The following is a 25,467-nucleotide window of genomic DNA, read 5'->3' as shown; positions in this document are numbered from 1 at the left end:
TTTGGGGGTGCAACCTCCGTTCCCTTTCTTTCAAGCTCTGTCTCGAGAGCATATCCGCTCCGAAGTTTAAGTGTCCTAAGTAAGCCTAAACGGATTACAGCCAAATGTATTCCAACAGGATGCACAACGGACCACTTTGCTAGCAAGAAAGCGTCAGCAAATTTTGGGCCGTCCCTCGAACTCTGATGGCTGATGTGTGCAGAGTGTCTGAGGGGGCGCTTGGATTGGTAGCTTGGGGCAACTCAGCTCGAAGCGCAATTTGTGGTGAGACAGTCAATGTTAGTTAAAAAAAAAATTATCTGGCTGCATCCATAAGAAAATATATATTCTTTTCCAAATACCGTTGAGGTTAAGCCAAAGGTGGTGCTAAACCGTCACTGTGGAGCGTGACAGCCGCCTGACCTGAAGCGGAGTAAAATTTCCTTTCAGTTTTATTATTAATTAAATTTTTTACATTAATTAAAACATTTAGGCTACTAATGAAATATAAGCTATATACTAATGTTCAGGGAACCATGGTTACATACGTAACCGAGATGTTCCCTTTCATAGGTCACTTCAATGCTGCGGTGACGTCACCTGCTATGTGAACGCTATACCAAAACGCCTGACGTACCTGATAGCTGGGATCCGAGGAAGCATCTGCTCAAGCGGAGAGAACCCGGGAGCCAGGAGCCATCCTTACATCCAGACTGTACGACTTGATAAAAGTACTCGGTGAGGACCTTCCTGCCGCAGCACAGATATCATCCATAAAAGATCCACTGAGAAAAGCTTGAGAAGAAGCCACAGCTCTAGTGGAATGAGCTTTAACTCCTAAGGGCGAAGCGAGTCTGCGCGCCTCATAGGCTAAAGATATTGCCTCAACCAGCCAATGGGACATGCGCTGTTTTGTAACCGCATGGCCTTACTCTTATGTCCAAACAGACAAACAGCTGGTCAGACTCACGCCATGGGGCTGTACGATACACATAAGTCTTTAAAGCCCTAAGGGGCAAAGACTTAGATCTTCTGACCCCGCCTCAGCAAGGGATAAAGCCTCCAGGACCATTTGCTGAAAGCAAAAGGGATTAGATGCGACCTAGGAACATAATTAGGCCTCGGTCGCAACAACACCTACACAGATCCCGGTGCAAATTCCATGCACGAGGGTGAGACAGAGAGAGCCTGTAAATCCCCAACTCTCTTGAGGGAGGATAAAGCCATAAGAAGAAGTGTCTTCAGAGTCAGGATTTTATCCGGTACAGTTTCCAAGGGCTCAACAGATGCCCTGATAACCCTGCAACAAAATGGATAAATCCCATGAAGGACTCGCACGGGGCGGAAAGGCCTCAGCCGTCACGCACCCTGTATGAAACGAGAAACCAGTGGATAACGGCCCACTGAGGTACCGTCTATATATTTGTGGTAAGCTGAATAGCTGCCACGTAAACCTTAGAGTGACTGGCGTCGCTCTATTCGAAAAACGATCCTGAAGGAACTCCAGCACTGAAGCCACTGGGCAGTAAACTGGATCCACATTACGATTTTCACACCAGGTCGTAAACAGTCTTCACTTGAAAGCATATAAGCATCTCGTAGAAGCTGCTCTAGAATTCAGTCTATTCAGAAACTAGTCTCGGTAGTTTCAACAGAAAGACCTGGAAATACTAACTCACTCCGCTCAGAGGCCACGCCCACAGTTTCCACAGATCTGGCCTCGGGTGCCAAATCAGTCCCTGTGCTTGTGATAATAAATCCTGTCTGAGGGGAAACTCCATGGAGAGCCCGCTAACAGACTGATCAGGCCTCCAGCAGCAGCTGTTCCACTCTGTCCAGCCTTATTTAGGATAATACCGCTGGGATCAAATGAATCGGGGAAAAAGCATACAGACTGGTCCTGGGCCAACTGTGAGCTAACGCAGCAAAGCCCAGGGGCGATGGGGGCATAGGGAGAAGCATAGTGGGCAATGCGTAGGCCATAAGAGATTCACCGTTTGGGGGTGTAATCTCCATTCCCCTTGTCATCGCGCGAGAGTCCAATTCTATTCCCAGAAAGGTTATCCGTTGAGAGGAGATTAAAACACTTCTCTGAAAATTCATGTGTAAGTCCAGGCTCTTTAAGTGATTCAGCACAAGAACCCGTTGAGAGTGTGCTTGAGTCTGCGATTGCGCTAAAACCTGCCAATCGTCTAAGTGGTTTAAACACGGACGCCCTGGAGCCGCAACGGGGCCAGAGCTGCATCCATGGATTTTGAGAAGTACGGGGTCACAATCCGCCGTCTTTTTTTTTTTTTTTTAAGAAAGGCTGTAAAACCCTGCCTCCATCTGAGAGGGGTGTACGTCTTCTATAGCCCCTTTGCTCAGCAGAGTTGACATCTCCTGTCGCAACACTGCTATTTCCATCGGTTTACCACCGTGGAAAGAATTCCGTGGAAAAGAGGCGGGCCTCTTAAAAACTGAATGGTGTATCAGTGTCACATTGTGAAACGTGTCCACGGCAGGAATTAGGCCAACGACTTGAACATCGAGCTCTGCCGCTAACGAAAAGCGGCAGCTGTGTGAGCCGTCATAAACTGGCCATCTTTGCAAGCCTCTTGTGCCGTCCCTCAAACTCTGAAGGCTGGATTGTGCAGAGAGTCTGAGGGGGCGCTTAAATGATAGCTCAATCCAATGATGCTCGAGGTGCCTTTGCTGCGAGACAGTCAATGTTAGAGCGTGGGGACTGCAGTGAGAGGGTTGGATGTGCATTAGCAGTCCAACAGCACTCTTTAGTGGAGGGCACAGACCCTGGCAAACATTGAAGGAAAGCACATGCGTCAAACTCGCTGCGTTTCGTTGTGTATAATCCTGAAGCGTATCCATGGCAGGATTTAATCCAACAAGATAAACATAGGGCCACGCCGCTAGCGAGAATGCGGCAGCTGTGTGAGCCGTCATAAACTGGCCATATTCGCCAGTCTCTTATGCCGTTCCTCAAACTCTGAAGACTGAATTGTGCAGTGTCTGAGGGGGTGCTCAAATTACAGCTCAGTTCAATGACGCTCGAAGTGCCTGTGCTGCGAGACAGTCAATGTTAGAGCATGGGGGTTAAGAACGAGAGGCTTCTCGTTAAGAACTGCCATAAAGAGAATAAGATTTGCCAAAATTAGACACGACTCGATAGGTCTTCGACGAGACTTAGGCCGCGGCGGAGTTTGGCGCAATCCATTCAGCTAGAGAGGTAGTCAAACGGCATCGCTGTATAATAGCAGTCCGCCATGTCACTTAATCATGGTGAAACCCGCGGCGTTCATGATATGTGCTGATTAAGGCTGCTTCCAGAACCTCGAAACCTCTTGGTGGAGGTCCGTGAGAAGGGTAGTTTATCCACCACGCAGATAGCCACATAAATAGCACACAGAGAAAGGGGAGGCGCGTTTCTCCTGTCCGTTCGGAGGGAGAGAACCACGTATGCCGGCCAGTGGACAGGTGCGCGTGGTAAGTAGGCTTCAAAAGCACAATTGCACATGTGGAGGCAGTGTGAAGAAGCTCATTGCTACGCGAACCTGTGCAATCCATCAATAAATGAATATAAAGACAGCGATGTGCAATAATTCTGGGCAATTGTTTGTTAACATGTTTGTTGCAGAGCGAACCATCAGCCTGCGCATTCAGAAGTATAAATTGAAGTCTACGTCCGTGCTGGCCGTGTACCCGTCCGGATTGCTCATGCGGAAAGTATAACACAGGCTTTACAATCGCAACTTCTTTGTGCTGTTACTCCTTTCGAGCTGAATCTCACAAGAATTGGTTATCTCCCGACAACATCAGGTGCTTTATTTATGGAGAGTAGAATTATTTATTTATTTAAATGAATGTAATAGATTAGATATCATAATATTTAAGCTATAATATTATAAATCAGGTTAGTTTGTATTGGTGATGTAATATGTAAATTATATGCTTGTGGCCCGCGAGACTTGCACTGGACCATAGTGCGGCCCGCTGAAAAAAAAAGGTTGAGAACCACTCGTTGTAAAACCGAGGTCCGCCATGTCAGCAATGTAGGGAAAACCTGCGACGTTTGTGATGCTTGCTGATTAAGACTGCTTCCAGGACCTCGAAACCCATTGGTGGAGGTCTGGGAAGAAGGGCAGTGGCTTACGGGGCTGGGCAGGTACACGATTAGTTAAAAAACGGTTGTGAAGTTTAGATAGGGATTGGCCTTTTTGGGCCGCATCCACTTCCCAATCCAGAGCCAGTTTATCCAACGTGCCGGTAACCACATCCAACAGCTCACTGTAGGAAGGGAAGGTGCATTTCTCCTGTCCGTTTGGAGGGAAAGAAATGCATGTGTCGGCCAGAACATCCTCTGAGTCCGAAGCCATGGTTGGCAAAACATTGTTTGTTAAAAGCAATTCTGCTGATTTGCTTTCCTATGGCACAGAAAACTCACTTTCCTGAAGGAAATTAAATCTGAGCAAAATAGCACACAGCACTCAGGTATACTATGTGAATGCATGCGTACAGTGCCAAGCGACATTCGGCCACTAAAATAGGCGGGATGGTACAGGGCTTTAGACATTAGTCACACCAAGGGGTGTTCCCATACGATGACGTCACCACAGCATCAAAGTGACCTATAGCAAACCACTGTGCTAATCCGTTTAACAACTGTTAATTGAAAAGAACCGACTCAAATGAGTGATTCATTAGCGAACCGTGCATCGCTTTTTTTTTTTAATTCTAAACACTTTACAGACGTGATCATGATTGCGGTTAACAGCTGAAAATGATTCTATGGTCATCTCAATCCTCAAACGTATTTATCAGGGCTGCGTTCAGTCTCGACAAAATGATGCAAAACGTTTTTTTCAACGGAACATTTCAGATGAAGGAAAGTCCTCTTCTTACCTCCAAGACTATACTTTATTATATAGGCTATAGCCTATGATTATTGCTGATCACTGCTGAGTAATATTTACCATTAGCTATATATTCAGAGGGGTATAGAATGAAAGTGTCACTCCATAATACAAAATATATAAATATGCATAGTATTTTTATTTTACATTAATCAGTATTTAGCACACCTTCCTTGGGAAAGGATCAGAAGACATTGCAATTACGAAATTATATTTAGACAGACATAAAGAAATTCCAGTTCTATACTTGTACTCTTTTATTAGTTTAGTCATCTTGCCTTTAATGTAAATGTGCAAACAATATACTTTATTTTGAATTTATTTTGATGTGAATTACACTGTGCGAGCTGTCTCTTTAATATCGTGTGATTTATATGTTGCTTCTGATCGGGCTGACATGTTTGACACCACTAAACAAGAGAAAACGCATCTCCAACTCAAGACGTAAAATGACGCAAACCTTAAAAAACAGGTTGTGTCAAATCCTGTCTTTCCTTGTGTAGCCTACTAATCTCCATACTGGCTGGCAGACCGTGTAAATTCGGTTAGTATTCCCTATATTCAGTGGCCATTTTTTATGTAAAATTTTTTAATGTTTCTTTTACGCTGCCGGAGGTTTGCACACTTGTAGTCTAGGCCTACTATGTTGGTTATTGTTATCATTATTATTATTTTATTGTAATAATAAACACACTTTATAGTTCTTTATTATTCTAATGAGCATGAATCAGTTAAAAAACAGTCATGAGGTATCTGTGAATGGTTTTATTTTCAGCTGATGAGCACCATAAACAAATTGCATTCTGTAAGCAATACCAACGTTATTTGCCTGTCTTTGGCTGATTTTACTTATTGGTATTCCAGGTCTAATGCACCATCTTCATTTTAATAGCAGGAAATGAATGGACTTCTAGTGCAGTTCTGGTGCAAGGTAGGCTAAGTGGATTTTCAATTCAGGGCCAAGCACAACCACTGCAAAACACACACACACACATTTGTAAATGAAAACACTAAAATGAGAACATACATAAATCATAATCCATGTTTACACTTGTGAGTCACCTGCAGGATATCCAGCTCGATTTTCCCAGTGTCCTTCTTATCGAACGTTTTAAATATTTCTGCATAGAGCACAGATGAACATGTTACAGTAAATCAGCATTAACACCTTTTTATAATTCCTATTCGGAGCCATTTATTTCCAGTAATTGAAAACATTAAACTGGATAATCTTCCGGAAAACTTACTGAAGAGCATTTCCAGGTGAATCAGACAGCCAACAAAAGAATCAAAGTCAACGGCGTACTGCTGATTGGCGTAACGTGAGATTATCACCTCAAGTACCTCATTGTTCAGCTGGAACCCTGTGAAAAAGCAAATACAACCATTAATGCACTGATTATGACCACTTTTTGAAGAAATGAATGACTATATTTTCTTCATTACCTGCTTCTTTGACAGCATCTCTCATCTCATGGGAACTCATAGTGCCCGAGTTGTCTGTATCATGCTTCTTAAAAACCTCCTGGAGAGGAATGACAGAAGATAAACATTAACTATTTAACATCACCAAATACAATGAAGAATTTGAAGAACTTTAGTGCCCACAAAGTTGTTGCTCTATGGTAGGAATGCACAATAGATTGTAACATATTGATTATCAGCTGTTCATCTTTGATTTGCACCAAAATATATATTATACCAAATATTTCTGGATCTTTATCCACAGTATATGAAACTCCACGAGGCCGAGTTTGCCGCTGCCATCTTTCTGGACCAAGGTCAAGGGTCATAGGAGGGTTACTGTGTGTAATTTGGTTGCTGTTTTTGTACAGTGAAATTATTACAAATATTAACTTAAACTCCCTGGGGGGCTTTAAGTTAATATTTAAGGGGTTTGGCTGACAAAAAGAAAAATCTCTGCATTAATCCATGTAGTGTTCATTCATGTGATCCAGTGAGGTAAGGATACATCTAGCAGTCTGATAATGTGGCGACAGGTTTCCATGCTAAATCCATCCATCTTCACATCAGTGCCTGTGTGATATACCACAAAACATTTAGAAAATGACCAGTACAGAATGTTTAACCATTCAATTATATAGCCTATATTTAAATAAATGTGAATAAAACCGAGGAAGTTTGTTTTCCTACGTTTCGAGGTAACACTGTCAAGGATCTGCTGTAGTTCAAACACAGACACCTCTGAGTCCTGCAGATTGAAGACAAGATCATGTATACTAGGTAAAAAATGATATCAACCCAAAATTAAAAAATGACCAGCCATGCGACTTACATTTCCAGCCATCTGATTGAAAAGGTGTTTGAAATGTGGGTCCACATCACTCTCGGATATGTATTGCTGGGAAAAAGATAAAATATTGAAATTCATTAAAGAAAAGTAATATTGATTTTATATGGAGTACATCTGAATTTACAGAAATGTTTTTCTTATAAAGCAAAATAGTACACACTATGTGTGTAAACGAAAAATTCACCTTTTTCACATCGGCACTGATCTCCGTATCCATCTGGCTGCAGGGACCAGAGTCAGAAACATCCATCATGCATTTGGGTGCAAATACAAGAATGTTCAGTGTACAGTCATGATTTATTGGTCCGACAATCAGTTAGCAACCATACAAATGTTGAAATAAACTAAAATCACTCGGGACGAACCTGGCAGCAGCCTCTTTCTCTGTGAACACACGCAGTATGAAGCTACCCTTGCGATGTGGCTCAAAGGTGGAGGGGATGATGACGTATTCACCCGGAGGCAGTTTGAAGCGCTCGCTCACCTCTCGCAGGTTGATGAAGGTGTTGCTTCCTGCAATGGAGCGCTGACGCAGCAGGACATCAGGACCGAGTGTAATGTTATTGCGACCCCTGAACTGCAACACAAACACAGATGCATGAAAATTGGTAATGGCTGTTTCATTTCTATGTATTATGTGGCGCCCCAAAGCGACATGATAGAAAAAAATAGGAGGAAAGATTCAATTTTAATGCGTTAGTGTTCACACGCCAAATTTCTTAGCATTTTCTTGCAAATCAATTGTGTGCACGCACAAGTTCTCTTACAGAAGGATTGCGTTCCTTGAAAAACGTTTCATTATAACTCCCATCTCATATTATTTCCAGCTCAAAAGTTTTGCAAATGAATGCAAAGCTTCTTAGGGGAACGCAAAAAGCATTGAAATATAGTTTTTCTTCCTTTTTTCTTTAACCACCATGTCTCTTTAGAGTCTCCATAGTAGCCTATCATAAAAGAACAACTGGTTACGTTTGTGGTGTTCAGTTACTCTTATGTGCAAAACATGTTGAGCTCATACACACCTCATCTGGAACCTGAAAAACACCAAAGAATATTGTACAATTCAGTGTTCACATTCATACAATTCACCACAAAAATATTATATTATTTAGAGGTAATGTCGATGGTTATGTCACTGGAAAAGTGTGTTAAATAAAGGGCAACAGTTGCGTTCTGGAAGTAAAACATTATTTTAACATTTGAAGAGAGGCAATTCACTGATATTTTAACTTTATTCAAGGGAAAAAATCTTTCCAAACTCCAGGTGAAGAACTACTCTACCCATGAACTGCTTTAAATGAAAGTTTGAAATGTTTGATTCACTTTGGAGCAGGTTGGTTTAATTAAGGACTCTTTATTGTCTTTAAAGAAACTGGAGTAAATGAATGGGGGGAAAACACCTCTAGAAACTAATATTATGTGATTAGGTGGTTCTGCTGGTTGTGGTGTTTATAGTAATGTTGTCTGCTATATTAATAGTTACCCTATAGATTGCGAAGCCAATGGTGTTCAGGTCTCGTCCAAACCGTTTGTCTTTACGACCATCTTTCTGCATCAGACCCACTAGGACCGTGCAGCCGTCCTCTCCATCATGAGGATCATCATCTTCTTCATCCAGCTTGATCAAAAACTGAGGGTTTGAGCAGAATGTAGCTGGAGAGGAAGAACCAAACAGTGGATCAAAAAAAACGCCTAAACAACCTTAGTTTCAAACACATTGCAGTGGCAACCCAATTTACCTGGGTTGTTCCTGCAACCCCCTGCGGTGGATCCCACCCTCCAGTTGCCTTCAAACTGGCTGTAGTTCCAGCGGCTCGCGTCTTCGCTGGAAAGCGTGTCTGGAGTCAGATTACAGATCTCCAACTTCGAGAACTGCTGTATGAAGTCTGAATATGCCATCCTGACAGGACAAGGGAGATTTGTCAGTATTCGACAACATATTTGTTACGTTGTTGAGGGTTAAAAGCTCAAATTCTCTTACCAGAACTCTCCATCTTCACCCGAATAATCCAGTTTAGCTTTCTCTTCTGGTTGGACACTGTTCCACTCTTTGGAACTGAAGAAGACATTGGAAATATTTGACAGGACTGATGTTGAAGGAGTAAGATCTGTTTATGGAAACTCACTTGTCACTCCAAGGGCCCGTCCACTCCACCTGACCCCACGGGTTCCTGATACGCACCAGCTGAACCAGACGGCCGTTGGAATGAACCTGTAAGAAAGATGACAGCCATTAGGGCTCCTTTGTGTTTTCCTATCAAATCCATATTTCAGTGCCAGTTTCTGACCTCTTCTGCGCCCGTGACCGAGTAGGCATGACCCTTCACCAGCTTCAGACTTGTCACCGCTTCTGTCTCATACGAACTGGTAATCTGATCAATGATTATGCAAAAAAATCAGCTTTACATCACACAAATATATAGCAGTCTAAAAAAATTCAAATATAACAGTTATTTTAAATATTAATGTTTCACAATATTATGGTTTTTACTATATGTAACGCTATAAAAACCTTCATAGTCGTTGTGGACTAAGGACAAAGGTGGTGGGAACCGGCGAACATTCAAATAAAATTTAAACAATAAAACAAACACAATTCATTGCTGCGTCCTCATTTCGGATAGATCCAGAACCAGACTTGGGTCCATATCAAACACCCAGCTTATTGTGGCGTCATTAAGTGTTTTTTGCTAGTTTCAGCCCGATGCAGTTATCATTTTCTCTTCCTTTGCCATGTTGTTTAAATAGCAAATGCATTTGCGCCCAATTGTGTGCCCTGGGCGTGCTGGTCTGAAAATGAAGTGTGTTCAGGTGCATTGCTGGGGCGTTACTATTTTAAAGCAACTGAAATAGATTGTGCCAGTGACCAACTAAAACCTGGCCTTAATTCAAGTGCACAGCAGTTTCTTTAGTTGTTTAAAGAGCTTGTTAGTAATATGTGCCTATAGGCAGGTCCGCAATGCATTACACACACAGGGACGTGCAGACAAACGTCAAATATAAAAAATTAAAGGATTACAATGTAAAAGATTATTATTGTGTATGCTACATTAATATAAAAATGCCTACATATCATAATGGACAGTCATGGTATGTGACAGAAAAATGCCCTCTAGTTGCTTGCGCATGAGCAGATCTGTTTCCTTTCTGTGGTACATTACTTACTAGATGTTAAATAAACATACTGTAGCTGAAAAACAAGTTCAACTTGTATTTTTGTTCTGTTGTGATTGTAATTTGTTTATTTGTTCTTATTTTTAATAATAAAAAAGCTATTACAATTAAAATTAATTAAAAATAGCTATATCAAGATAAATTGTTATAATAGTGGAATTAAATTTCTAATACCATGAAATAAGATTTTGGTCAAATAACCCACCTCTAGTAGTAGTAGTAGTAGTAGTGTGTGTGTGTGTGTGTGTGTGTGTGTGATATACTTTATATTAAACAACACAGTGGTTATCAGCTTCAAAGTATGAAAAAATAATCAGTATTAGCCTAAATGTTTATCCTATTATGTATTAAAGGAATAATAATATTAGTCACACTTGAAACTCCTGGTATTTAGTTTGAGCCACAAGTGAGCTAATATTTGATATTTCCAGACACAAAATCCTTCTTTAAATATGGGTGAGTCCAACCCATTTGCATATGTGGCAAGTGTTCTTTGCAAGTCGCCTGCAAAACACCCACAAAGCACAAGCAAATTGTTCACAAGCAAAAAACTGCTATCTGGAATCTTCGTAAATAATGTAGAAGCTTAGGTGTTTCAACCATATTTATTCATTATACCACAGACCGCAGCTGTAAGTTTAAATGATGTGAAACAACAGAAATGGAGTGTGACTCACATCAATGGAGCAGCCCAGTAATGATCCCAGCGTCAGTGCTTTCTGCATGAGCTTAAACAGGTATGGAGGAGCTTTGCTCAACTCGTGGTTCTCAGAGATGCCTCCAGTGAAATCCTCGAAGCCCTCAGTGGTTGAACCTCCCGACAGAGCTTCATATGAGCCATTAAGCCTTCAAAATATGGGAATAATCAGCGCCACCGGCTGGTCATGTCATTGATATGTGACATGTTATATGAACATTGTGTGTTTTGTAGGCAGTGGTTTGATACAGTGTTTACCAACGGTTTCAGATGACTCAGTATCTTGATGTTCAGCATTACAGTTCGGGTTAGTAGAAGCAGGTAATTTATGATGAATAAAAACACACTTACTTTGCATAGGCCTTTTCCAACAGGGCGCTCCAGAATTCAGAGCCCTCGGCTGAATGAACAAACAACAGCTTCCCGTCTCTAGTGGGCAGCCGGTCATCAATGACAACATCCACCCATTCACCATACTGCCAAAACTGAAGAGATGCCAACAACAACAATCACTCAGACAGTGTCCCCTTAATTCATCATTGGAATGCTAATAGGGTTGTGTGTTGCAATTAATATTTACATGAGATCCAAAAGACTGAGACCACTAGTGAAACTAATTTTGGATTTTTTTTTTCTGAACTATTCTTCCAGGTTTCAAATCCTAGATCTCTAGTGGTGTCTCAGACATTTCGATCCCATGCACTGAATGTCCTGACCTGAAAGTGAAAGATGCCGGCATAGTCCTCTATAAAACTCTGTCCTGGAGGAACTACACGTTCCAGAATTGCATTATCAAGAGTCAAAGAGGCAATAGCCGCCAGCAACCAACAGTCACCTGCCAATGAATCAAATGTCATTAGATACTTCCGCATTGAGCTCATTGTTTAATGCAAACTGTCTTCCAGTTCACGTGTGACAGATATAGTCCTCAAGGATCAACCTAGGCTTCCATGTTTTGCTCAAAGAGGATCCTGCGCATATACATCTTGTTCAATGTTGATGGTTGGCCCACTGTGGGGTTAGAGCCTACAACCTGTAAGCTTACCTTCAAGCTATAGGATTTTAACCACTCCCATATCTCACAATATGTTTTTCCACAACACAGGAAATGCTCTTGCATTGTGAGGTAACTTTAATTAGCGGTTGCAAAAGCAAGCATCACTATTATTATTGTTCATACTTTGTACACGTATCCACTTACCACTTAAACTTGAGCTTATTTGTGCTATGGTCATGAACATACCAAAAAAAAAAAGTTGCAAAAGGGTGCTTTCACAGTGACTCCATAAAATAACCATTTATAAAACGGATAGTTCTTGTCCTTGATTCTGATTGGTTGAGTCACGTTAGAAGCTGTTGTAAATTACACTACAAACATACAACGTTGTTTACTTCTGTGTGTTGCTCAGTTACCACTTTGTTGGTATCACAACTGTTTCTGAGGAACTACATTGTTTAGTGGAAGAATACGTTTTTTTTTTAATATCATTAAACTTTTTTTGCTCCGTTTTATTCTGTGAAACCTTACAATAAATATGGAATAACCATTTTATAAAAGCAATAAGCCACGTGAAGCTATGGTTTATAGTTTACAGTGACTCAGTGCTTCGCGTTGTGCCTAACAACGCCCCTTAGCTGTTAGAAATTCACTGTAAACCACGGCTTCTTGCGGCTTATTGCTTTATTCTTGTTTTTGTGAAAAATAACGTTTTGTCGAATAACAAAATTTCACGGATGTTAGAAGTTTCGCACCGTAAATGTGAATAAAGAACCTCTATTTTTAAGAGTAAATGATACCTCTTACTTTGCATGCCTTCTACTTTGTGCTTTTTACCAAAACGGATGAAGAAAACTGAAGGAGGCACTGAGACATATCACTTCAGTTTTAACTGAGTTCAATCCATTGCTTTTGGAACTTCATGTTTCATTTTAACTGGGCAGTGTTTTTATAAAATGTTAAAACTAACTGTTATTTATTGTGTTTTTGAGAAATTGAGTATCATATAAGTCACATATATGACACAATTGCTTATCTAGTGGTTATATTTGTTGTGTCTTGGTCGTTAGCACTGCACAATATGAGTCTGTGTGGGTTTGGGGTGGAGGACAGTTTACTCATGTCAACATAAAGCAGACACACCAGCAGATAGAGCTAACTAAACACCGCATTTAATAGAGTAATGCATGAAAAAAAATCCTGAAATTCCATATTTATCAGGTTTTTTTTAATGCTGCACTTCAGGGATACTGACTTAACCTGTATTTGTTAGTGGAATTCGTAAGTAGTTTAAGATAACATACCCGGACATCATTCTGACAAAAGACTTGTTCCTCACCTAAAGCTCCTTGACAGATGTCTGTCCGATTGGCGCCGTCCACAATGAACTCAGGGTTTGAGCAGAGCTCCTTTAAAAAGGGACAATGTGAGGAAAAATTAGAGGTGATAGTGTTACGTTATGTAAAAGTACACTTAAATGACAATAGCTTGTAATTGCTCTTAGCAAACAACGCATATAAAAGTTTCAGTTGATCTAGTGTGCTGCTGTGGCTTGTGTATTCATAAAAGAAAAAAAAACATATAAAAAGCATCGTATTGTTGTATGTTGTATGTATCAACAGACTCAAGATCATTCTCACACCTAAAGAGAAAACTGAGCAGCCGTCAGTTACCATAGTGAGAATATAACATATATTCACATGCATGCACATAAAAATACATGTTTTGATTCTCATATAAATTACTATTTATCATTCTTTCTTTCATCATATACTTTCTGCTCTTGACTTTCTGTCAAGTTAGTGGACTCCTTGCACCACTTTCGGTTTATTAAGATTTTAAGGCAGCGATTAAACATAAATTTGCAATTTGACCAATTCTAGAATTAACTGAATAGTTGTATTAATCACTGAAACTCCTAACCTTAACTGATTTAAAAGAGACATAAACGTGTTTCTTGCAGTAAAGTCTAATTTGACTTTATTTTTGCTAAATTTATTATTATTATTATTATTATTGAATTGTTTAATGATAATGAAAAGCATGACAAAAACAATATGAAAATGTTTGAATTAATAATTAATATTGATATTACTTTTTTTACTTTGAATTAACCTCACTATGCTCTCTAAATAACATCACTATTTAAAAACATTTATTTTATACATTAAATAGATGGAATAAAAGTTATTTAAATATTTTTCTCAGGTAGAAATGAATTCTATAAAACATACAATGATCACAAAAGCACACCTTAATATTTACCTAAACTCCACCTGTGCGGAAGAAAGCAAACACTCACTGCAGTACCTTAGGTCTCTTCCACTGCACTCCTTTGGTCTTGAAGGAGTACCGTCCGAGTTCGTTGTATCCCAGGGAGTCAGATTCAGCAGGGAAGGTCTGGTCACAGAACAGGGTGTTTTTCGCCAGACACTCCTGCTTCAGGGTCTGGTAGTCTTGCTTGTTGTAGGGAATCGCCTTCTCATTTGTTCCCAGTCCTTCTCCTCTATCCTGCCTCCTAGAAAGAACCTTAGCAATATTAGACATGCTGCCCTGTAGTCGTACTCAAGTTCCTCTCAAGCTTGTGTAGTGTATGTGTTTGTGTGAGACTGATGCTGGTTTTTAAGTGAGAGCTGCTGTATGGTAAAGCAGTGAGGGGTGGAGTCAGGAACAGGTGTTGCTTTCAACCTGGTTTTACACATCATGCAACCCAGCGATGTATAATGAATATACAATTATCTAAAGCTCATAGTGGATACATTTTAAATATATATATAAAAAAAACTTTACTTTAGGAAACAACATTTATAAGCAAATACTATGAAGGAAGAAAATAAGTTTTCTTTAAATGTTGAATATTTATTGTGTTCATTTGTTTACCTTTTTACATGCATATTATATATTTACATTAAAACAGGAAAGAAAAAAAAAATGCACATGTAGTCCATTAGTGGGGCAGCTGTGGCCTAATGGTTACACAGTTGGACTTGTAACCCAAAAGGTTGTAGGTTCATGTCTTGATGCTGGCAGGAGTTGTATTTGCAAAATGCATTGAAATATAAAAGCAAGAAATTGTAATTGAGTTGCATATAAATGTTTGATTGAAATTAAATTGGCAAAAACATGACGAAAGTAGGCTATGTTGACATGGCCAGACACACCCGTGTGTGCTGGTTTAACATTCAAATTCAAAACCACAGACTTCAACGTTATTACAGTGCTTCCTATCACCTTCAACTTCCAGTTCATCCTTGTTATTCGGACTCTTGCACATTCGTCATGTTTTTAGGCTCTAAACTCTGTTAACCATTTATATGGCTCTTGTTTTGCACATCGTCATGACACAGCAGGAAACGGCCCTTCTTAAACTATTGTCACAAAGTTTTTAAAATGCATACAGTAGCATTACGATTTGTAGAATTAAGGTAGAATTCTAGCCCATTAAATAGAAAGCAGTGTATATATCATGGCTAGGCCTATGCTGTGTAGGTTTTATGTAATGCTTAAATTAATGTGCTCAACTTAAACATGAAAAAACATTTCAGCATTTGGTGCATCCTTGGAAATAATCACATTGGATCAGAGATAAACTGCTTACAGAATATGGCTTTAAATATGGCTCATGACTCAACTTGCCCCCAGTGGATGGATGGATGACTACGTAAAAGTTTTAAGATACAGTTCACAACTTTGAAGGCATTTTAAAAATGATCTAAAATTTGCAGAAAATAAAGTTCAACATTTAACATTTAAACTGATAACTCTTCATATATTTGTGGTCATGTTTTGTTTAAGGTTTCCTAGAAACAAAGTGGCTCAACTTCCCCACAGGCTCAAACCCCACTGTTCCTTAATAAAAGAGATTAAAAAAAAAAGAGCATCGGCATAGTGTTACGATCCACCCAGTCTAGGATAGGGGAAAGCAACATTAAAGTAAAAAAATAAAATAAACAACATAACTGTGATACGACTATTTATTTGATGTAACACAAACAAGGAAGTATTAAGTCTTCAGGAGTGGATGAAAATCCCAAAGAAAATACAATAAAAAAATGCCTCTAACTATTGCGACCAAGTCTACACTTACCTTACAGAAATAAAAAGTAACTAAACAACAATATAATTCCCTTACTCCCTCTCTAGTTTTAAACAGGAGAAAATGATTCAAAAATAATAAAAAGAGGGCACCCACTCCCTAGAACTTTTTTTGAATGTATATATTGAAACTAGAAGATACGTTTCCACAATTGGTATCAAAATAAATACAGAAAGAAATAAGTGTCTATATCAATGTAACAATGTTGACAAGTTAACAGCAAGGCAAAGAATTAAATAGAAAGGTTTTTACACTGATTCACAACTGAACAACAGTAAAGCTTAGAAACAACCAACTGTTAGCTAAAGCCCCAAACAACAAAAGAACCACGCGCTCCTCTCCCTTGAGCGCGATGAGGCTTTTAAACTTCGACAGGCCACTCCCCAAACGAACATCCTTCATTCCAAGAGATCACCTTCACCTGGCTTTACCTGCACAGAAATAAGGCATGGGGGGGGGGGGACAACCACGACTGCCACCTAGTGGTTGGGAAGACATGTATACAAAAACTTAGTCTGTAGAACGTAACACCCCCACCCATAAATTACAAACCAGAGGTTTGTATATAATACAAGACAGGATACCCTTAAATTTCACCATCATAAACGCGTGACAGAGCATCAGCAACAACATTTTCAACTCCTTTCTTATAATGAATGTCTAGATTGAACTCCTGTACAATGAGCGACCACCTCATCAAATGCTGGTTTGAGTTGGACATTCGTGACAAAAAAAAACAAGGGATTGTGGTCCGTATACACCCTAATGGGATTACAGCTTCCACCAACATATACTTCAAAATGCTGAAGTGCCAGCAACAGAGATAGTGCTTCTTTCTCTATAGTACTATATCTTCTTTGACTCTTTGTAAACTTTTTAGAGAAGTAAGCTACAGGGTGTTCAACACCAGAGTCATCATCCTGCAGCACTTTGGCATACACTTTGGCATCAACTGGCTTAACTTGCCCTTGTCCAATCACTTTACCAAGATAAGTGACCATAGCTTTAGCAAATTCACACTTCGCCAAGTTTAAGGTCAATGATGCTTCAGCCAACCTCTTGAAAACGTACTCGGTTACGAATGTAACCTCGGTTCCCTGAGATACGGAACGAGTACTGCGTATGGGGAAAAGCTCCTTTTTTCCTCGATACTGAAGCCTTTTTTCAATAACGCAGTGCAACTGCACTGCCATTGGTTTAATCTGTAAACTTTTTTAAACCAATGACAGCGCTGCGTAGCTGCGCGAGCCTGTGGCGATGCAGCGCGCCAAAGCCCGCCAGAATGGGTGGGGCGAATGGCTATATAAGCAGGCAATCGCCAGAGGAAATCAGGTCATACGACTGAAGCGACGACACTGAACCCGCAGCCTCGTGGCACGGCATATAACGCAGTACTCGTTCTGTATCTCAGGGAACCGAGGTTACGTTCGTAACCGAGTACGTTCCCTTTCGATACTTCACTCATACTGCGTATGGGGAACGAATTCAACCGCGCCGTGCCACGGTAGGGAACGACAAGACTTAACTTGAACACCCTGGGGTCCAGAGGATAAGTGAGAGGGCCGGAGCCATCGAACCCTTGACGCTACACTGCTGAGAGGGAGCTAGCTCCCTGGAGGCGGTATGATGACAGAGTCTGCTAGAGGCCGTCGTATCAAACCTAAAGAACCCGAGCATGCAAGGTCGGGATATCCAAGTTATAGAACCTGACAAAAGTGGACGGCGAGGACCAGCCGGCCGCCTCACAGATGTCCTTGATAGAGACACCACTAGACCAGGCCCATGAAGAGGCCATCCCTCTAGTAGAGTGGGCTCTAACTCCTATGGGGCACTCAAGGCCCATAGAGGAGTAACATAGAGCGATAGCTTCAACTATCCAACGCGAGAGGCGTTGCTTTGAGACCGAAGACCCTTTGGTGCGGTCACCAAAGCAGACAAAAAGCTCGTCAGATTGCCTGAACGGCTGAGACCGCTCAATGTAAATTCTCAAAGCCCTCACTGGGCAGAGTAAATCCAGCTCTCGCTCACCTGACAACGGAGGCAGAGCTGAGAGGGAAATTACCTGTGCTCTGAATGGCGTCGAGAGCACTTTAGGTACGTAGCCATGCCTGGGTTTTAAAATGACCTTAGAGTCATTGGGCCCAAACTCAAGGCATGCAGGGCTCACCGAGAGGGCCTGCAAATCGCCAACACGCTTGACCGATGCTAGAGCAAGTAGCAGAGCGGTTTTGAGCGTTAGGGGCCGAAGGTCAGCTGACCGCAGCGGTTCAAAGGGAGGTCCTTTGAGTGCTCCAAGGACCGTGTGAAGGTCCCAAGTGGGAACGGTAAGAGGACGTGGGGGCTTCAACCGCCTAGCACCTCTGAGGAAACGCACAATGAGGCTGTGTCGACCCACTGATTGGCCAGCAATAGGAGCATGAAATGCTGCAATGGCTGCTACGTACACTTTGAGTGTGGAAGGGGTGAGACCCTTTTCTAGACGCTCCTGGAGAAATGACAGTATCGGAGATACATCACACTCAACAGGGTATTTGTTTTGTGCTAAGCACCAGTCAACAAAGACTGACCATTTTTGGGCATAGAGGCGTCTTGTAGACGGGGCTCTTGCCTGAGCAATGGTGTGTAGTACGTCCCCGGGGAGGCTCAGAGGCTCCCATCGAGGGACCATACATGCAGAGCCCAGAGTTCTGGCTGTGGATGCCAGATTGTCCTGTTCGCCTGAGAGAGGAGGTCCCGCCTCAGGGGGATCGGCCATGGGGCTTTCATGGAAAGCCTGAAAAGCTCCGAGGACCAAACTTGGGTCCTCCAGAGTGGGGCCACTAGGAGGACTCTGTGTCTGTCTTCCCTGACTCGTCTGATGACCTGAGGGATCAGAGCGATCGGGGGAAAAGCATAAAGAAGGAGGCTGGGCCAGTTGTGGGCCAGCGCATCTGTTTCCTTTGAAAAATAAGTTGGGCAATGAGAGTTGCTTTCTGAGGCGAAGAGGTCGACCTCTGCCTTCCCGAAAATCTCCCAGATTTTGAGAACTGTCTGGGGATGGAGCATCCACTCGTCCGAGGGGACATTGCTCCGTGAAAGCATGTCTGCTCCCAGATTCGTCTTGCCAGGTATGTGTGTCGCCTTGAGCGATCGCAACCTGGGTAATGCCCATTCCAAGAGGCGCTTTGCCAGTGCGCAGAGGCGGCTGGACGAAAGGCCGCCTTGGTGATTTATGTAGGACACCACTGTCATGCTGTCCGACTGGACTAGGATGTGGCGCCCTTCCAAGATTGCCTGAAAGGATTGAAGGGCTCGTTCTACTGCCAGCATCTCGAGGCAGTTGATATGAAGATGGCTTTCTTCGTGCGACCACGAGCCGAAGGCTGGTCTGCCCTCGCACAGAGCACCCCAACCCAGGTTGGACGCATCTGTTGAGAGTACCGTCCTTCTGGAAACCGCCTGTAGGGGTACTCCACGACTGAACCAAACAGGGTTCATCCAAGGCTCCAGGGCTGCTAGACAGGCCTGGTTGACCCTGATGCGAAAGCGGCCGTGCCGCCAAGCATGAGGTGGGACCCGGAGTTTCAGCCAGTACTGCAAGGGCCGCATTCGTAGGAGGCCGAGCTGTAAAACTGGGGAGGCGGAAGCCATCAGCCCTAGCATCCTCTGAAAGAACTTCAGAGGGAAACAGGCTTTGTTCTTGACAGAGGCCGCGAGCTGCTGAAGTACAAGAGCGCGCTCTGGTGATATGACAGCCCTCATATTGACGGAGTCGAAAACTGCTCCCAGGAACGTAATACATTGGCTGGGGAGCAGTGAGCTCTTGGCGAAATTGACCCTGAGTCCTAGGCACTGTAAGTGGCTCAGGAGCATGGATCTGTTGTGGTCTAGCTCGGTTCGTGACTGGGCTAGAATGAGCCAGTCGTCGAGATAGTTCAGAATGCGAATTCCCATCTGTCTCAGAGGGGAGAGCGCCTCGTTCATGCACTTCGTGAAAGTGCGGGGAGCTAGAGACAGCCCAAAGGGAAGGACTGTATATTGGTAAGCCACACCTTCGAACGCGAACCTCAAGAATCGTCTGTGATGGGGGGCTATCTGGATGTGAAAGTAAGCATCTTTCAGGTCCAGCGAGAAGAACCAGTCCTCTGGGCAAATCTGCGTGAGGATCTGCTTCAGTGTCAACATCTTGAACTTCCGTTTCATGAGGGAAAGGTTCAGGTGTCTGAGGTCTAAGATGGGTCTGAGACCGCCATCTTTCTTGGGGACAAGGAAATAACGGCTGTAGAACCCCGACCCGCTGTCTGAGGGAGGAACTATCTCTATGGCTCCCTTCCTTAACAGCGTCATCACTTCGGTGCGGAGGACCTGAGCATCGTCCGGCTCTACCGAGGTGGGAATCACTCCGCGAAAACGCGGGGGTCTTCGGGCGAACTGCAGTGAGTATCCGTGTTTTATTATCCCCAACACCCACTTGGACACTCCGGGGATGGCCTGCCAGGCCTCGGCCCGCGTGACAAGGGGCTGGATAGTGTCGGATGGCAGACCGCTGATCAGGGGCCTGAACACTGACGAGTGTGGAAGAGGAAAAGTGCTCTCTTTTTGAAAATGTGAAATATTTATTGTGTTCGCCATAACAACGGCGCTTTGCGTGGACGCAACAACAGTGGGCCCAGGTCGCACAGCAGACAGGCGAGAGAGCTTCTGGGGTGGTCCGGCCGCGGCGGGACTTTGCCCCTTCCTCTTTCTTCCCCAACGATCAGGAGGATTTAGAGGGCGTCGGGTCCAGCACAATCCTTTGCCGGGGGCCCTGACGTCTAGGCGGTTTAGCTTGGGCAGGAAGTGTCGCATGGCTTGGGACGACTTCTGTGCTGCAGTGAAGCGTTCTGTAAACCCTTCTACCGCTGGTCCGAAGAGGCCGCATGGAGAGACTGGGGCATAGAGAAAGGCCACTTTGTCGCTCTCCTTAATCTCTGTTAGGTTGAGCCAGAGGTGGCACTCCAGCACAACCAGGTTGGCCATGGATCGTCCGATGGCCTGGGCCGTGGCTTTCGTGGCGCGCAGAGCCAAATCAGTGGCGCTGCGGAGGTCACGGAAAGCAGGTTCACTAGAGCTAGACTCATCCAGGGAACGGAGAAGCTTTGCCTGGAACACCTGCAATATGGCCATGGTGTGCAGAGATGAAGCGGCTTGGCCCGCAGAAGTGTAGGCCCTGCCAGCCATGGCAGAGGTCGTCCTGCAGGGCTTGGAAGGAAGGGCTCTCTTATTTTTCCACCCCACAGCCGCGGGGGGACAGAGGTGAGCAGCCACGGCCTCATCCAGGGGCGGCAATTGCTCATAGCCCTTCTCCTGAGAGCCATCTACTGAGCTGAGAGCTGCAGAGGAAGTGCGTAGGCGGGCCGAGTAGGGGGCGCGCCACGACTTTTTCAGCTCGTCATGAACCTCAGGGAAGAATGGGGCAGGTCGCTGGCAGGGGGCATGGCGGCGTCCTGGCAGGTACCACTCGTCCAGCCTGCTGCGTGTCGGCTATTCAGGGGGGGCCCACTCCAAATGGAGTTCCTCAACGGCCTTGGAGAGGATGCGGAGAAGCTCGGCATCCATCCCAGCTCTGGCGTCGATGGGCTCCAGTGACGGCAGGTGGGCGGGGTCAGAATCGCCGGCCCAGTCCTCCGTTTCAGAAGCCGCGAGTGACATGGAGTCGTCAAGCGGCTCGTCCTCCGATCCGCCAAAAGAGACGAGGTCGCTTGCTTCAGCCGAGGGACGCTGCTCTGGGCGTGAGAAGAGGACAGGGGACGGCTCTCTCATTGGAGAGGGTGAGGCACGCGGGCGCTGAGCCGGCGTGAGCTCACCCAAATCCGGGCGCTGGGCCCCTCTTCCCCGCTGTCTTTTCCTGGCCGGCTCGCGGGAGGAAAAAGACGGGAGGGCGCGAGGGGCGGGATTACTTTCATTAAAGAAAGCAATCCGCGAGCGCAGAGAGGCGAGACTCATGCTTTCACAAAAGCAGCATGAAGTCTCAGTGAGTGCAGCCTCAGCATGGGGTTTACCCAGGCAGAAAACACACTCACCATGGCCGTCGTCCTCATGCAGAGGGGCTCTGCATGTGCAACAGCTGTGGCGCGGCATGGCCGTCGCCGTTAAAACGGCGTTAGAAACGCTCTTTTAGAGCAGTGAAAACCGCTGGAAAAAGCTCTTTTAGGATCGCCGGATGGCGGCAGGAGATCGCTGAGAAGCGGCCGGAAGCGGGAAGCGGGCGGCCCGAGATCGGCGCTGAGAGCGGCTGTCTGCGAGTACGCCGGCGCTGCAGGCGGTCGGCGGTCTCAGCTGATCCGCTGCGGTGCCTCTTCGACGGCGAGAGCTCGTTCCAGGCGAAGGCGTTCAGCAGAGATCCAACGAAGTGAAGTCGTCGCTGAAGGAGTAAGATCTGATTTCCTCTGGCGATTGCCTGTTTATATAGCCATTCGCCCCGCCCATTCTGGCGGGCTTTGGCGCGCTGCATCACCACAGGCTCGCGCAGCTACGCAGCGCTGTCATTGGTTTAAAAAAGTTTACAGATTAAACCAATGGCAGTGCAGTTGCACTGCGTTATTGAAAAAAGGCTTCAGTATCGAGGAAAAAAGGAGCTTTTCCCCATACGCAGTATGAGTGAAGTATCGAAAGGGAACTAGTTTCAAGTTATTTACGTGATCCTCCCAAGACATTGAGTAGATAACCAAGTCGTCCAGATATACCTCACAATTGGTCACCCCTGACAAAACTCTCTGCATGAGCCGTTGGAAAGTTGCTGGGGCATTTCTCATCCCGAATGCCATAATGGAATATTGCAGGAAGTTATCAGGGGTGACAAATGCAGAGATCTCAGAGGCCCGTGGGGTCAAAGGTACCTGCCAATACCCCTTTAGGAGATCAAGCTTGGTAATGTAATGAGCAGAGCCTACTCGATCTACACAATCCTCCATACGTGGCAGGGGGAAGGAGTCTGGTTTTGTTACATTATTAACCCTACGGTAGTCAGTACAAAATCTTACAGTTGAGTCAGGTTTTGGAACTAAAATACAGGGTGATCTCCATGGGCTTTGACTGGGAAAGGCCAAACCATGTTGTAACAAATATTCTACTTCTTTCTCATTAATTCACCCTTCATTGGGTTGAGCCGATATGGATGTTGCTTGATTGGCCTACACTCGCCCACATCGATATCATGTTTCAACACTGTAGTCTGCGTTGGCACATAAGAAAATAAAGTAGAATACTTGTGGACCAGATTTACAATGTCCTCACATTGTTCTTTAGGAAGATACCAGAGATATGATTTCAAATCACTCAAAATGGAGGAATTATTCAAGCGCATTGTCAGGCCATGAACGTCACTATCGGCTAAGCCATCATTTACAGGATTATATACCACTTGCCTGACACTAGTGGACAAAACCGATACAGGTTTTGGTATCGACTCTGGAGATACCGACCTGGTCTTGTAGGCTTTCAACATTTATGTGACACAACCGGGTTTTTCCTCTTACGGTCTGGGGTACTAATCACATAGTCTGTGTCACCAAGCTTTCTCTCAACAACATAGGAGCCCGAAAATTTGGCTTGCAAAGCTGAGCCAGGAACAGGAAGAAGGACAAGCACTTTTTCACCAGGTTGAAAATTACGCACTACACTTTGCTTATCATAATGAGCTTTCATTTTAGCCTGTGTTTTAACAAGATGCTGTTTTGCAACTTCAAATGCCCTGTGGAGACGTTCCCGAAAAGAACTGACATAGTCTAACACTGACATGGGTGGAGTGGTCTTAGACAGCAACTGCTCACTCAACAACTTCAGTGGTCCCCGAACTGTATGGCCAAAAATGAGTTCTGCAGGACTGAAACCCAGTGACTCTTGAACGGTCTCTCTAATTGCAAACATGAGTAAAGGAAATCCCTCTCCCCAGTCTTTTCCTGTATCAAGACAGTATGCACGAAGCATGGACTTTAAAGTTTGGTGAAACCTTTCAAGTGCCCCCTGGGACTCAGGGTGATAGGCACTTGACAGTTGATGTTTCACCCCCAGTTCTCGTAATACCTGCCTGAACACATGAGAGGTAAAATTGGTACCTCTATCAGATTGGATAATCTTAGGCAATCCAAATGTAGAGCAAAATTTTACAAGCTCCTTAACAACTACTTTTGCTTTAAGAGTACGTATCAGGACAGCCTCAGGATATCGTGTCACAGCACACATCAACATTAGGATGTACTGATGACCTGACTTTGACTTGGGCAATGGACCCACACAAATCAATCAGGAGTTTCTCAAAAGGCTCTCCCACAACAGGAATTGGTTGCAAAGGAGCAGGAGAAATAACCTGATTTGGTTTATCTGAGAGCTGACAAACACAACAGGAGCGAACAAAGCCTGACACTGCAGACTTCAATCCGGGCCAAAAGAAGTACCTTGAAATCCGCTGGAAAGTCTTTGTGATGCCCAGACAAAACATTCTCATGCTTCAGAACTTTTTTACGATAACCTTGTGGAAGAACAATTTGGTAGCTTGTACGCCACTCATCCTAATCAGAATATTGTCACCTCCACCAACGCATTAGCACTTCCCGGTCCAAAAAATATCCTACTCTAGACTGCCACCTAGTGGTTGGGAAGACATGTATACAAAAACTTAGTCTGTAGAACGTAACAATAGTAATGTTTCATTTCCTTATTTAGATTGTGGCAGCGACAGAAGGCATTGTGATAAAATAAACTATTTTAGGTAGACTAAACAACTTTCTTTAAAACAAAAGTAGTTAGGCCTATTAATATTAATTTTGTGTTTTAATACTGTGTTTGCGTTGCATCGTGGTGCTTAAACATAAAACCATGTCTGCATTTGTGATCAGAGAAAAGAAAAAACAACAAGTGCTACTTTACACTGCTCAAAACTCACATTTGAATCATCTGCGGCAAATCCTTATATATATATATATATATATATATATATATATATATATATATATATATATATATATATATATATACAGTATATGACATTTGAGTACTAAACTTAGTTCTCTTTCATGTCTTTTTGCACTTAAACTTTCAAATACATACGTTACAAAATCACAAAATGACAAAAGTCAGTTATGTCTATGAAGCTGGAAAAGAAATTGCATGTTTATATTAGACCTGTGTATTAAGTGAGAGTAAATATGGCATATTGTGTGCTGCTCACTTAGGGCGGGGTCTCTGCAGTGTCTGTCAACAGTTATGGGAGGGGCTTGTAAAATGTGACATCACAGTTTACAGATTCACGAAACGCCTTGTTCTTTTTAGGGTGATAAGAAGTCA

General features: G+C 43.5%; 1 protein-coding gene across 1 annotated transcript; it reads right to left on the bottom strand.

Annotated features, from left to right (window-relative positions):
* Nucleotides 1–5,643: 5,643 nt before the first annotated feature.
* On the bottom strand, nucleotides 5,644–24,688 carry LOC113039949 (calpain-2 catalytic subunit-like). Its single transcript, XM_026198127.1, has 22 exons — nucleotides 24,579–24,688; nucleotides 14,379–14,586; nucleotides 13,408–13,477; nucleotides 11,788–11,906; nucleotides 11,423–11,556; nucleotides 11,052–11,220; nucleotides 9,489–9,572; nucleotides 9,327–9,412; nucleotides 9,182–9,256; nucleotides 8,940–9,100; nucleotides 8,684–8,853; nucleotides 8,223–8,234; nucleotides 7,566–7,777; nucleotides 7,385–7,421; nucleotides 7,183–7,248; nucleotides 7,041–7,098; nucleotides 6,859–6,923; nucleotides 6,589–6,657; nucleotides 6,333–6,411; nucleotides 6,134–6,250; nucleotides 5,949–6,007; nucleotides 5,644–5,858 (listed from the first exon to the last, which is right to left on the bottom strand). Exons 1-22 carry the CDS (start codon nucleotides 24,626–24,628, stop codon nucleotides 5,835–5,837), a joined length of 2,124 nt encoding a protein of 707 aa, XP_026053912.1. The 5' UTR covers nucleotides 24,629–24,688; the 3' UTR covers nucleotides 5,644–5,834.
* Nucleotides 24,689–25,467: the final 779 nt, after the last annotated feature.

The sequence above is a fragment of the Carassius auratus genome, chromosome 22, assembly GCF_003368295.1.
Source record: "Carassius auratus strain Wakin chromosome 22, ASM336829v1, whole genome shotgun sequence".
NCBI classification, from domain to species: domain Eukaryota; kingdom Metazoa; phylum Chordata; class Actinopteri; order Cypriniformes; family Cyprinidae; genus Carassius; species Carassius auratus.
The sequence above is the reverse complement of the archived record's forward strand: the minus strand, read 5'-3'. Positions and strand labels throughout refer to the sequence as shown.

Bases quoted from the DNA above. Each gene is read 5' to 3' on its own strand.
- LOC113039949 (XM_026198127.1), bottom strand. From the start codon at position 24,628: ATGAGAATGTTTTGTCTGGGCATCACAAAGACTTTCCAGCGGATTTCA. The intron at 13,478-14,378 runs GTACTGCAGTGA...CCCTTTTTAAAG, and splicing joins TGCAGTGGAAGAGACCTAAG to GAGCTCTGCTCAAACCCTGA. The intron at 9,573-11,051 runs GTGAGTCACACT...ATCATTGATCAG, and splicing joins TACTGGGCTGCTCCATTGAT to ATTACCAGTTCGTATGAGAC.